This window comes from Protopterus annectens, chromosome 8.part0 (genome assembly GCF_019279795.1).
Source record: "Protopterus annectens isolate FY-2018-M chromosome 8.part0, PAN1.0, whole genome shotgun sequence".
NCBI lineage: Eukaryota > Metazoa > Chordata > Ceratodontiformes > Protopteridae > Protopterus > Protopterus annectens.
In genome coordinates this window covers 181,006,472-181,021,874 of record NC_056741.1, presented here as the reverse complement: position 1 = coordinate 181,021,874, position 15,403 = coordinate 181,006,472, and the positions used below count along the sequence as shown (strand labels likewise).

Below are 15,403 nucleotides of genomic sequence, written 5' to 3'. Positions count from 1 at the left end.
ATCCTGTCATGGAAAGAGTGGTATGCTCCTGACAGAAAGGATACAAAGTTACAGCTTCAGCAGGATTGCCCTGACTATTTGCAGTTATACTTGCTACAGTATTAATCTGACTGTTTGTCACATATTTGTTAGTGCTTGTTGCCCAATCAAAACATGCCAAATTGCATCTAATTGTCACATCACAGATACAATGATATACTAATAGTTAAACATAGCCAGGGGCAATATTTACATAACGTGTTTGTATCAATTAGGCACTAGCCACATAGGATAGGAATACAGCACATAAACTATAACCTATTAACTACCAATAGGAGTAGATATGCAGAACAGGAATGAGAGAGGAGACTTATCCTATTGTAACATGGATGAACATCCTATGACATACATTTATAACAGCAGCTTGAGTTAATTATCAAAGATTTATTTGTTAAAGCAGATAAATACTGAATGTCATGCAAACTGGATTTAAATCTAATGAAGGCCATTTAAATGTGAAAATGTTTGCTTTTTAAACAAGGTATATTTGCTTGATTCTCCAAAATCACAACTGAGCTTGTTTACAGTGCATGATTCTTTATTTTTTGACTTTTTAGGATTTTCAGTCAGCAGATTTATTGCTCATGTGTACCAGTTTTTCATGTGGTCTATACACACACATATGCACATTTTAAAGGCGGCAGTCATCCTTTATGCTTTTTAGGGTAGATGGTAGGGTTTGTTTGTTTATTTATTTATTTATTCATTCATTCAGTATCAGTTTTCATGCTTCTTTTTGGTGACCTGTGTTATTCTTTCTGAGCAATAAAGATAAAATCCTAACAACCTCCATCTCATTCCAAAATGTAACTCCACACCAACAAAATTACTAAGACTTACTTAATTGATAGGTTCCTAACTCACTGTATTCCCATCCTATGGAAACAAAGTTACCACTGCAGGATAAACAAATTACTTGGCCACTTTTAAGGCTAATTGATGAATAGATGGTTAGAAACAAATTAGTACTGAGTATAAAGGATTTTTATTTTCATTTTTCTTTAATATGGAATTATTTTTCCTATTCAAATTATAGCTAGCGACAGACCCCCAACCATGACTCAGGATGCCCACTCCACCTGTCTGGAAAATACTTGAATCCAAAAAGAGTCAATGCTCTACCCTGATCCTGGTTGACTTTAACTACTCAACCATAGAGTGGAAGACCTATTGTTGCCTAAACACAAACTCCAAGAGATTACTAAACTTTGTCAATGCCAATACATTTGATCAAATGGTCGACACCCCCATGAGAGGTAAAAATATCCTGGACCTGGTACTAACCAATATGAGTAGACACTGTAGCACCCCTACAGTGTCATCCTCCTTGGTAAGATCTGTCCATAAAGTGATCGCTTTCAAAGTTACCATCTCCATTACCCCCCCCCCCCTTTCCAGGGTCAAACAAAAGCTACTTTTCCAAAGTCAACTACAACCTCCTGAGAGCAGGTAAAAGCAGCTTCACAGCCATCAATCCTTCAGTTGGAACTAACACTATTGTCCAAGCCTATACCAAAAAAACTGTATGAGCACCTACATAACTGCATGGACAGCAATACCTGACAAAACCAAATCATCTTCCTCAAGGAAGAGTAAATCTGTCTGATGGACAGCAGCAATAAACAAACTCTATAATAGAAGGAAAGAATTGCTGTCCAGGGCCAAGAAGGAGCAGATGCCAAGTTGGAATCACTCTCTCCTTTGTCTGAACAAGCAAATAAGGTCACTGATGAAATCCTCTAAGGCTGCCTTGAGTCTAAATTAGCCACATCCACTAAGGACAATCACAAGGCCTTCTTCACATATGTCCACAATCTCAAAGATAACACCAAATCTGCTCTGAACTGGTGGTCAAGAATAACACATACATAAATGCTATAGATATAGCCAACCTGCTGGCAGACAGGTTCAGTGAAAAATTCACCTCCTGCCCTCCCATCCTTAAACCAGGACAGCTCCAACACCTGCCCCCCTCCCCTCATCACCAGGAAGCAGGTCTCTAATGCCTTCTTAAAGGCAAAAAATGCAGCCTTAATGGGACCCTTCAACATCCCTGGCTGCATCCTACATGAACTCAGGCAATAGCTCTCAGCTCCATTAGGCACTCTATTCAACCAAAGCCTGAGCACTAGCGTCATCCCAGCCAAATTGAGGACAGCCACTGTCATCCATCTACACAAAGGGGAACGTCCACTGACCTATGTAGTTATAGGGCCATGAACATAACTAACCTGATCTGCAAGGCCATGGAATTCATTATCATGGCCCTTATAAACAAAGACACTGGCAACCTTCATACGCTTGACCCCACACAGTTTGGCTCTGTCAAAGGGAGATCATGCCTTTCAAGCTTGGTTGACTTCTTCAAAACAGTCACCAAAGACATGGATGATGGGAAGATGGTGCACACCACCTACCCTGACATAGCCAAAGCGTTCAACACTATTCTCTCCTTGGGCATAATAGATAACCTCTCCCAACAGGGCATCATACTTAGACTAGATAGAAGAAAGAAAAAGGGGGTGGAGTGGCCATTGTCTATTCTAATCATCTTACTTCCTCTAGTCTGAACAAACCACTCCTGATGGCTAACTTTAAACTTAACAGCTATACTACCATCATGGTTGTAGCTATCTATATTCCCCAAGGAGACAACATAACTCTTCTAGAAAACATTCTCTCTTATCTATCTCAAAACATTCATAATGAAATCATCCTTCTTGGGGACATAAATATTAACTGGATTACTCTTCAGGCACCTAAAACTAATTCATTCATAAACTTACATGGTTTTGTGCAACTAATCTCAACACCCACTCATACCAACAAATCACATCTCCCCAGCTCTATCTTAGACTAGATTTTAGTCTCTGATCCCCATAAATACCACAATCCTGAGACCCTACCCAAATCCCTAAGTAATTACTTCTCAGTAAAAGTTCTCGGACACACTTCTCACTTCACTAGGCCACACAGATAGAAAACCTGTCACGAATTCTCCATCTTTTGTCCAGAGACCTTTAATGCCCTTCTCTCTAGAATTAAGTGGAAGCACTTAACCCTACACCCCCTAAATGAAGCTGTCCACTCATTTAACTCTACCTTTCTTGACATCCTTAACTCACTTACCCCTCTCCTCACTGTCTGGATTAAATATAATATATGCCCTTGGTTAACCAATGTTACCCACACCTTAACGAAAACCAGAGACAGGACATGGAAAATGTGGGTGAAAACAAAGCTTCCTACTCATCTACAAAAATATAAAGGACTTAGAAATCTGGCCAAAAAACACATTAACAAAGACAAAAAGTACTTCTATTTTAACCCCCCCAACTGCCCAAAGATCCTATTCCAAAAAATTCTGGAACTCTATAAATCAAATTTTGCATCCCAGTAACCCTTCTTCTCCCAACCCCTGCCCAAACAACACACCTGAATAAACAGCTGTCATATTCAATACCAGTGTTGTTGAATCTATATAGTCTTTCCCCTCTACTACCAATACTACTCTTCCAAACCCTCTCCTATGCTGAATTCTTCTAACACTTTCTCTCTTAACTCTGTACCCACTAGTTATATTAAATCCTTACTCTCTAAACTGAAACCCTGCTCTTCTTCTGCTGACAATCTGCCTTCCTATTTCCTGCAGGTAGCAGCAGAATCCCTGGCTATCCCTGTATCTATCTTAATAAGTCACTCCATCTCAGAATCTAAAGTCTGTTCTAGCTGGAAATAATTATACACCTTACCTATACATAAAGGAGGTAACTCCACTGACATCTCAAACTTCAGACCTATTGCAATCTTCTCATCTCTCACAAAAATATTGAAAAAATGCAAGTCATGCAATATCCTACTTCAGGAAAACTTGTTTACATCCACCCAGCATGGATTCTGCTCCAAGCACAGTACCTCAACAGCCCTAATATCCTTCATTAATAATATTTCTCTAGCCCGAGACAACAACAAACTTGTCTCTTGCCTATTCCTTGACCTCTCTAAAGCCTTTGATACGGTGTCCCATTCTCTTCTACTAACCAAAGTGACTAACTTTAATTTCTCTACTGCTATAGTTACCTGGTTTTCCAGCTATCTCTCTCTGACTGACAACAATCTGTGAAATGGGTCTCAGTTGTCTCCCCACCTCTCCAAGTGAAAATGGGTCCCCCTCAAGGATCTATCCTTGGCCCATTACTTGTCAATATGTTCACAAATCTGCTCTATGCCTCTTGACCTAACCATCCCTTTTACAATATGCGGATGACTCTGCAGCCATCACCATCGCTGACACTCCCCTCAGACGTTATCACTACTACTCAAGCATCTTTGAACTCTGTTGAAACCTGGCTCTGTGACAACCAGCAAATTCTGAACCCTAAGAAAACTAAACTCTTACTTTTTCTTCCCAAAAATGTCTCCCATCTTAAATCAACTTTTTCTATACAGTCCCTCAAATAACACTTCCATCAATGTTGAACTCAGCACAAAACTTCTAGGAATAATAATATATGACCAATTTAAATTTGACTTACATGTGAATAGCTGTATTAAAAAGACACACCTTAAACTTGGACATCTTTACCGTAACAAAAGCTTTCTAACAAACAAAGCTAAAGTAACCCTCTCTTATGCATACCTAGCCTATTATATAGCTGTCATATTCTTACTAATCCTAAGCTCACACTCCTAGCTAAACTTGAATCAACCTACAACAAAGTTGCTAGATTCACTGCACACCAAACCTATAAATCTCATCACTGGCTCTCACTAAGACAGGTTGGAACTACCCCCTAGCTCCTTCTCTTTCAACTACAGATAATGCACTCAGTTCTATACCTGTAATCCTTTTGTCCTAGCCTATCCCCTCTCATCTCTCAATATTGCCCCACTAGGTCTCTATGTAGCTCTGACCAAAAGCTGTTACAAATATATAAACCAAAGACCAAAACTGGATGCAACCTACAGAGCTATAATCCTACCACATCATTGAACAAACTCCTGTTAGAAATCAGGTCCCTCAAACACCCTAATCAATTCAAAACAGCTACCAGAAAATATCTAAAAACTCACTGGTCCTGCCTCTGCACCCATCCTCCTCAAACCACCGGCTTCTCTTGTACACCCTTACCTTGCTCATTCTGTAGGATCTCTTTTGCCTCCTCATTTGACTAAGAATCTAAAATGCCAATCTTATTGTTATAACCTCTATAAGATATCACTCTGCTTATCCATCTTTCATCTCCTCCACTGATTTCCTATATTTTTGACTGAAAACAGATTTTTTTTATTCATTGCTGTATTATCAATGTTTTGTGTACCTATGTTTTTCTTTTATTCTGTGCTTATAGTGTATAACACTAGAGCTGCAACCTTCTACTTCTTATAACTAATCATGCATTATATCTCTGCATTGCAAAATACTGATGGTTGTAATCTATTTTTATCTATTTTTATTTCTGTATTATTTCTGTATAACAAATAGTATTACTGTGGAGCTTTTCTCCCAGGGCCTCCACTGAAAAAGGGCTGCACTACCAGACAAACCTGGTCAACAAATGTAAATCAAAAATAAATAATAAATAATAAATGTTACCAGATGAGTAGCTAACTGGCTCACTGATAGAACCCACTCAATCAAAATAGGGGAAGCCACCTCTAGTATTAGACCTGTAATGAGCAATGTACCCTAAGGATGGGTTATGGAACATCTACTGCTTGAGGATATACTTTTCTGAGGTGCAAGCTAAAACCAGTGATCTGTGGTTGATAAAGTTTGCAGATGACTACAAGCTGGGTGCTTAAATTCTCCTAGCGTGTGAACATCTTCCAAGATGGATTTACCCAAACAATGGCTGGTGCCAGAAGCATGGCCTGAAACTGAATGCCAAGACATGCATCATTATCCCCGTTGGGGAAACTTTGTCCCCACTAATAGTCATATTAATAATATACTAATCATGCAATCATCCATGAGGGACTTGGGCACCCATGTTGATAATAATCTGACTTTTGACCACCATGTTGCCTCCATTGTATGGAAAGCTTATACATGGCCCACCTCATAAGTAAGGGTACTTCATCTAGGAATAAGGAGTTCATAATATCCATGTACTCCTCCCTTATCCGACCCATTATAGAGTACAATACATTATTTGGCATGTACCTTGCCAAGTACATGAAGCAGCTGGAGAGACCACTTAGGTTCCTGACCAGGAAAATCCAGGGTCTCAAACACCAATCCTATACAGATAGGCTAAAAGCCCTGTCCCTCTACTCAGTCTTATACAGAATGATTAGAGGTGACCTGTGTCTGGCATAGAAGACAATTTCAGACCCAGAATTGATGGAGTTCCTGCATATCCATAAGTCAAACTCCACTTGTGCAACCTGCATGTAAGACCTCAACCTGGTCTGATAATAGAACTTGTTGGCAGGATAGATTTATGCCCCAAAGACTTCCCCATCTGTGGAATGGACTCCCTCTCCATGTCAAGCAGAGTACCTCACTAGCCCTCTTTAAGGGAAACCCAGACAACTGTATGGGAAACAGAAAATACACTCCTGGGATGCAATCTGTGTCCCTGTTGGACAGGGAAAACAGGTCCTGACTTTGTGGGAACATGGGCGAAATTCTTGGCTAGGCTTATAAGACTCTCCAGGCCAATAGATTAGTATTGTCCTATGAACCTATGAACCTTTTATTGTCTATGTTCGTTTCTTTGTCTCAGTGCCTTCTGACCATCAGTCCTCCCCAAATTGGACATGAACTTATTGATTCACTCTTGGCAAGGAGTCCCCAGATGTGCAGAGACAAGAGCCATGTGATGGCCATCACTCAGACATCAGTGAGGCTTGTTTGTGGTCTCACTGATCTCCCAGGTATAAAGACTTTTAGAAGTCCTAACCCCATGTCTGGAGTGGATGAGCAGGCTACCTATATCACTGAAGGGATCCACACTGCTCTGACCTGTGAATATTTCTGTGCAGTCACTAATTAGAGCTACCACTAGACTGTGGCTTGGTGGGCCTAAAGTCTGTCCTTGGGTGTCAATGGAATTTTGCTCCTACTCCAAGTATCTATTCTGCTCTACCTTTAACCCCCTCTCCCCAAGGGTACTGTTATCTGTCCTTCCTTATCAGCTCCATCAAGTCAGGTGTTCTGAGACATTGTCTTAGCTTTACTTCTGTACACCACCAGAGTTAATTTTACGTAGGAGTTTTGATGATAAGGTAGTGTAATTATATACCTTTTTCACTTCAGCACCATGAGAAATATCACAGTTGCTTAGTTAGTCAGTTGATAGCTGCTTTCTTGGCATCTGCTGTTTCTTCTATGGATCACCCACTTGAAGGCCTGACATCAGCCATTACCTAGATTCTTTCTCACTGTTGAGGGATCTTCTTTTGCTATAAAATGAATAATGTAATCATAAGAGTTGAAAATGAAAAACATTCAAGGTGCCATGTTACTTGCCCTTGCATGTCAGTGCTAAATGCATTTGTACTCATAACACATATATGAAAACATTCTGTGTTTTACTTCTGAGTATCAATCAATGTTTGCTAGTCAGGAGCTCAGGTTTCTGTAGATAACATTACATCTATCCCTCACTGTTTTACCCTCTGAAACTCAAAGTACTAGATAAATGCAGCAGTATTTTAAATATAAATTGCTTTGTTTCAGTAGTCTAGTGCTAGAAATAATACATTTCTGAAGTTAGTAGTTGAGAAAAATAATATATAATACTGTAAAAAAATTAATTTCATTAGTAGGAAACATGGACTTACCTCATTAACATGAACTATTTGAGTTTCACTGACATTTTTTACTTGAGTGAATATATATCCATGATTGGCAGAAAGTAAAAAAAAAAAAAGCAAAACAGAAAGATCTTTTACAACTTGGAAACCATGTATCTTTGTCAACAATACCTTTGGAAACTGAAACTTCAAATGCAGCTTCATAAAGAAAGAACTCTGATGATGATGCATTTGTCTTTCTGTGAACACCTTAATGCCTCAAAATATTTAATTATGCACTTCTTATCAAAAGCACTACTTAAATTTTAATTACTCATTTTTTTTTTTACAGATTAACTTTACTAGATGTTTCGCAACTGTTGTTTTGACTGAAGACTTCTTGTTTGGTTTATCAAATCAACAAAGTTATTTCAGCATTCAAGCATCGCTAGAAGAAGATGGAACAGGTACTGCCAAAATTCATTGAGTGCATACTCTGATTTTTGTTTATTAATTAGGGTAATAGATACCTCACCTCATGTCAAACTGTTAACATGGATACTGATATGTATTACTGAGCAGTGAGCACTGACCAATTGTTGCATGTTGATTCCAAGGAAAGTTCTCAGGAACTTGATCCTGCACCAATAAGCTACCCCCAGGCACAGCTCTATATTGTTAAGTGACAGCATAAAATTATATCAATGAAGCCTTATTGTTATGTAGTTATTTGTTTTCTCTGTTTGATTTCTTGCTTAAGTATTAATTTATGTATGTGTGTATATATGCAAGTGATTTGGTCATGACAACCTTTATATCCATGATCCTGACTCAGGGCAGAGTTCTATTAATGAACAATTGTGGTGTTTAGTAAAAGCATATTGACCAGAATTTATAAAGATTCACTGGACATCTGAGCAAGGTAAACACAGTGAAGCAGCAATGTGTGGCAAACATGTATCAAAACAGAGCATATAGCACTTATGGGCAGCTAACTGCCTGTCAGGATATGTGCCAGCAGATATCCAAACAGAGCATGTAACACTTATTGGAAGCTAACTGCATGTCAGGGTATGTGACAGCAGGTATCCACAAAGAGGATGTAGCACTTATGGGCAGTTAACTGCATGCCAGGGTATGTGGTAGCAGGTACCCAAACAGAGCATGTAGCACTTATGGGCAGCTAACTGCATGTCAGGGCATGTGGCAGCAGGTATCCAAACAGAGCATGTAGCAGTTATGGGCTGCTAACTGCATGTCAGGGTATGTGGCAGCAGGTATCTAAACAGACAAACAGAGCATGTAGCACTTATGGGAAGCTAACTTTATGTCAGGGCATGTGACAGCAGGTATCCAAACAGAGCATGTAGCACTTATGGGCAGCTAACTGCATGTCAGGGTATGTAGCAGCAGGTATCCAAAAAGAGCATGTAGCACTTATGGACAGCTAACCGCATGTCAGGGTATATGGCAGCAAGTATCCAAACAGAACATGTAGCACTTATGGGCAGCTAACTGCATGTCAGAGCATGTGGCAACAGATATCCAAATAGAGCATGTAGCACTTAAGGGCAGCTAACTGCATATAAAGGTATGTGGTGGCCGATAACCAAATAGAGCATGTAGCACTTATGAGCAACTACCTGGATGTCAGGGTATGTGGCAGCATGTATCCAAACAGAGCATGTAGTACTTATAGGCAGCTAACTGCATGTCAGGTCATGTGGCAGCAGGTATACAAACAGAGTATGTATCACTTATGGGAAGCTAACTGCATGTCAGGGTATGTGCCAGCATATATCCAAAGCGAGCATGTAACACTTATGGACAGCTAACTGCATGCCACGGTATGTAACAACAGATATCCAAATAGACCATGTAGCACTTATGGGCAGCTAACTGCATTTCAAGGTATGTGGCAGCAGATATCCAAACAGAGCATGTAGCACTTATGGGCCGCTAACTGCATATCAGGGTATTTGCCAGTAGATATCCAAACAGAGCATGTAGCACTTATGGGCAGCTGACTGCATGTCAGGGTATGTGGCAGCAGGTGTCCAAACAGAGCATGTAGCACTTATGGGTAGCTAACTGCATGTCAGGGTATGTGGCAGCAAGTATCCAAACAGAGCATGTAGCACTTATGGGAAGCTAACTGCATGTCAGTGTATGTGGCAGCAGATATCCAAGCAGAGCATGTATCACTTATGGGCAGCTAATTACATGCAAGGGTATGTGTCAGCAGATAACCAAACAGAGCATGTGCACTTATGGGCAGCTGATTGCATGTCAGGGCATGTGGCCACAGATATCCAAACAGTGCATGTAGCACTTATGGGCTGCTAACTGCATGTCAGGGTATGTAGAAGAAAATATCCAAACAGAGCATGTAGTACTTCTGAGCAGCTAACTGCATGTCATGGTATGTGGCAGCAGATATCCAAACAGAGCATGCAGCACTTATGGGCAGCTAACTGCATGTCAGGCTATGTGGCAGCAGAAATGCAGAGTATGTAGCACTTATGAGAAGCTAACTGCATGTCAGTGTATGTGGGAGCAGGTATCCAAGCAAATCATGTAGCACTTATGGGCAGCTAACTGCATGTCAGGGTATGTGGCAACAGGTATCCAAACAAAGCATGTAGCACTTATGGACAGCTAACTGCATGTCAGGGTATGTGGCAACAGATATAAAAACAAAGCATGTAGCACTTATGGGCAGCTAACTGCATGTCAGTGTATGTGGGAGCAGGTATCCAAGCAAATCATGTAGCACTTATGGGCAGATAACTGCATGTCAGGGTACATAAATACTTACTAATGTTTCACGCACAGCCATTAAAGCTTTTCTAGCTTGCCAATATACCAAAACACTTGTTCCCATAATAAATGTCCAGGCTGTTCTTAAAAAATATCTAAACTAGGACTTGCTTTAATGTAATTTGGTAGTCTGTTCCAAGCATCAGCTACTCTATCAGAGAACCAGTTAGTACACATCTCATTCCTACAGAATCTTCTACATAGGTTGTCGGATGATCCTTTAGTACTTTTTGATAACCCCAAATATTCCCAGAGATAGTTGTCCCTAAATTCCCTATATACCTGAATAACATCTCCTCTTATATATCTGTAAGAGACATGTACAAGTTCAGATAGTTTAGTCTTTCATAATAACTTACATTTTCACATCCATGGATGCCCTTGGTATATTTCTGCTATTCTCTTTCCAGTTTATTCATGCTTGTTTTCCTGTAGGGTTTCCATATTGTTATTCCATACTCAAGTTTTGGTCTAATGTAACTAACCAATGATGACTTCATTATGTTTAATTTCTTAAACTTTATGTCTTTTTATACAACCTATAGTTCTATAACTATCATTAGTGAATTGGTGGTATGATTAGAAAAACTTATAGCTGAATCTACCCATATGCCCAGGTCCTTAAATGAGTCTACAGTTTCAATCACTGTGTACCGTATTAAATATTCACCTTTCAGTTTATGTGTCCCAAATCTCATATGCTTAGTTATTGATGTATTTGTCAACATATTATTCTCCTGTACCCAAATGGTCAAGCTGGTCAAATTATTTTGCAGACATGCCTTATCTTTAACACTTGTAATCAGTTTACTCAATTTCAGGTCATCTGCATATAGACTGTAGAACACCTCAGATAAAAAAGTAAGGTCTGCAAGATACAATCTAAACAAGTAAGGGCCTGGGACAGAACCCTGTGGGACACTTTGACTGAAACCAAGGATTTCACCTGTCCAGTTGATGTATGATACTTGTCATGTCCTATTTGTAAGCCATGCAGCTATCCATCTTATCAACAGTACATCAATACCTAGGTGTACTAATTTATTGATCAATGTTTTGTGTATGACCCTGTCAAATGCTCAAGTTAAATCTATATAAATCAAATCAAAGTGCAATTGTTCATTCATAGCTGTTATTATATTGGTAAAGAACATCATGTTTCAGGTGGTAATAAATCTATTTTCAACATATGCATGCTGATATATGGTTTCAAGCCCCAACCTATCCAGTTCTGACAATAACTTATCCAGTATTGTCTTCTTCATTAATTTTCCACAACATGGAAGTAGACTTAAGGGTCTATATGTTTCTGGGTTTGTCCTTCTCTCCTTTCCCTTAAATACAGGTTTAATAAGTGCATGTCTCCAATCTTGAGGACTCTCCCCATATTTATATGACCTAGTGAATAATAGATATAATGGTACTGTAAGTTCTTGCTGAAGTGTTCTCAGGTCATTGTTACTAATTCTGTCTCCTCCCTGCACTTTGTTTGGATTAAGTTTGCACAGTTCTTTTTCAATATAATCTTATTTGATTCCAGTATCTGGGGTTACCTTCATGTCACTAGGACAACTTATCACCTTTTGTGGAGCCAAACTGTTTTGCATTAAATTTTGCAAATTCTATAATCTGTTGTGTCTGAGAATAAATTATAGAATCTGCACACAGTTTATAAATTTCATAGGTTCATAGGTATAGGCTATCTGCCCATTATTTTGCTGTGCCTCTGTTGAGCAGTGACAATCCATTGGTCAAGATTTATCTAGATCTAGATTTTTTGAGGTGAAGCATATTCATCAAATTTGTGTACCTTTACTCCTTCCACATCTTATGTATCTATAAAAAGGTTTCCTAACATTAAAATCAGCTTCACACAGGTTTCAAAACCTTTTAGATGTGAATTAATACACAATAGGAATATAATAAAAATTATATATGTTATAAGAATTATGTATATTGTAAAAAATCTTTCACATTAATTTTGTTTTTTATAAAAAGTCTGTTAGAAAATTTAACTAAAAATCATAAAGAATGTTTTAATTCATAACCTAAAATGTTTTAATAAATGTATAAATAAACACAGACATGAATGCATAGGTAAAGGACATACTGTATGTCACAAAAAATTCAAACTTGGTCTATGCATTAAAACTTGGTCTATGCATTAAATGTACGACCAAAAGAAAGGTACCCATATAATATGTCAAGGAGGAGAATAAGGAAATGATGGAAAACCAAACAATAAATAACTTAGCTAATCAACGGAGGTAGGATCTATATTTCAATACTGGTGAAATATTGCAGCTCTCATTTAAGCCAGGTATATTAAATGCATCCAGTTTGAGCTGCCATTTGTGACTAGATCTAGATTTTTTGAGGTGAAGCATATTCATCAAATTTGTGTACCTTTACTCCTTCCACATCTTATGTATCTATAAAAAGGTTTCCTGTTATGCTCCATATCTTTTAATAAATTTTCTTCAAATTTTACTAGATCTTGTCTAACACTATGCTTAATCTGTTTGTCCAGCTTGTTTATTTCAGTTTTCAATGTTGCAGATTGACCTCTCGTCCATTTCTTATATTTTTTGTCTCTCACCTTAATCAGGTATCTTTTTCTTATGGAAATATACCCCACTGATGTTGCGTGCCTAGATCCTGATGTTAAGCATGTTTTTGACTTTTTGCACTCAAACAATTTCTCTTTCAAAACTTTTCACATTCCAGTTTTTCCACTGAACACCTCTCTCCTGTTAGTTTTATATAGCAACTGTTTTGCTTCACTATAATCTGTAATTAAACTTCTGTTCATTGGCATAGATTCAGTATGGCAGAATTATCTAGCAACAAAATAACCTTAATAACCCCATGACCACTGCACATCAATGGTGGTAAAACTTGAATTAAAGTTACAATAATTTATTTGGGAATACAAACAATAACTAGTATATTCTGTAGGTTGTTTTACAATCTGTAGCATTTGTTGTTCCTGAATATACTCTGTGAATAATTTGTTTACTAAAGTTGTTGAATCAATATTATTGCACTCTGTTTCTGGTAAATTTAAGCCCCCAGGGTATGTGGCAGCAGATATCCAAACAGACCATGTAGCACTTATGGGCAGCTTACTGCATGTCAGGTATGTGGCAGCAGGTATCTAAATAGAGCATGTAGCACTTATTAGCAGCTAACTGCATGTAAGGGTATGTGGGGGCAGGTATGCAAACAGAGCATGTAGCACTTATGGACAACTAACTGCATGTCAGGGTATGTGGCAGCAGATATCCAAACAGAACATGTAATACTGATGGGCAGCTAACTGCATGTCAGGGCATGAGGCAGCAGATATCCAAACAGAGCATATAGCACTGATGAGCAGCTAACTGCATCTCAGGGTATGTGGGGGCAGGTATGCAAGCAGAGCATGTAGCACTTATGGACAGCTAACTGCATGCCAGGATATGTACCTACAGATATCCAAACAGAGCATGTAGCACTTATGGGCAGCTAACTGCATGTCAGTGTATGTGCCAGCAGATAACCAATCAGAGCATGTAGCACTTATGAGCAGCTATCTGCATGTCTGGGTATGTGGCAGCAGATATCCAAACAGAGCATGTGTACTTATGGGTAGCTAACTGCATGTCAGGGTTTGTTGCAACAGATATCCAAACAGAACATGTAGCCCTTTTGGGCATCTAGCTGCATGTCAGGGTATGTGGAAGGAGATATCCAAACAGTGCATGTGGCACTTATGGGCTGCTAACTGCATGTCAGGGTATGTGGCAGCAGGTATGTGATAAGACCTAACTATGCAGTGCAACTGTTCAAACAGACAAAGCCATGCAGTGACATGGTGGGCAGAGCTGCCATAATGGTTAAGGGCCTTGTAGTGAATCGAGCTTTATCTACTTCACGTTCTACCAGTTATAGAAAATGTGAAAAGTAGTTGGTGTTTTACTGTATTCAATGCCATAAGAGACTAAATGCTGCCACTGAGACAGTGGCTAAAAGTGAAGATTAACTCTAAGTAATGAATAGTTTAAAATATATTAGAAACGTTGCTGTTGAACACCTTTTGTTTGAACAGATGGCAGAGGTACATGTCTTACCAGCTTTGAAATCTTTCCCAATTTTTGTGCTGTTCTGTGGTAGACTGCAATAGCCACTTTTACCCACAAACACAAGATTAGATCTGAACAGTGCTTAGAGATAATTAACAAAAAGCTTATGAAACACCTTTCTGACATAAAAAGTGCTTAAGCCTCTTATTTCACAATTTATTTTAATATGAACTGCACAAACATGATAACCTTCAATTTATTTTATGAAATAAAAAGTTTGTGCTGCATTTTTTGTGTTTCATTTTTCTACCAGCTGCTTATTTCTTTTTATGGCCACGTTAAGAAAGATATTGTAGAAGGTACAGCCTAGAATTTTTGACGCAACCAAGTTAAAAATAATTTATTTTTTTCTGAAGTGAAGTGATCAATTTATTTTGTGGTTGCAGTCCTTTAATATCTTATATACTCAATGCCATCTTCCAGCATTTTACATGCTGTATTTAGCTAGCAGTATATTTTATAGGATGCTTGAGTCTCTTATGGTTGTAGTTAGTTTCTGTTCCTACTATAAATACTGACTAGACTGATACAGCAGATATATGGACTCTGTTTTCCCCTACTTTGTCTAAGCAGCAGTAACAGCTATAAAGTAGGCAGGCCAGGAGGCATACCTAATCACAAAAGCATCTACTTTTCTAGACAAGAAGTGGTACAAATTGGCAACATCTTTGGTATAG

At 38.6% G+C, this 15,403-nt stretch overlaps 1 protein-coding gene across 1 annotated transcript in view; it reads left to right on the top strand.

Annotated features, from left to right (window-relative positions):
* The window catches only part of LOC122808180 (alpha-2-macroglobulin-like), a 440,046-nt gene that overhangs the window by 130,202 nt on the left and 294,441 nt on the right, over positions 1 to 15,403 (top strand). Inside the window, exon 5 of the mRNA XM_044079148.1 lies at positions 8,135 to 8,249. Coding sequence (XP_043935083.1) covers positions 8,135 to 8,249 — 115 coding nt within the window. The remainder of the gene's footprint in view (positions 1 to 8,134; positions 8,250 to 15,403) is intronic.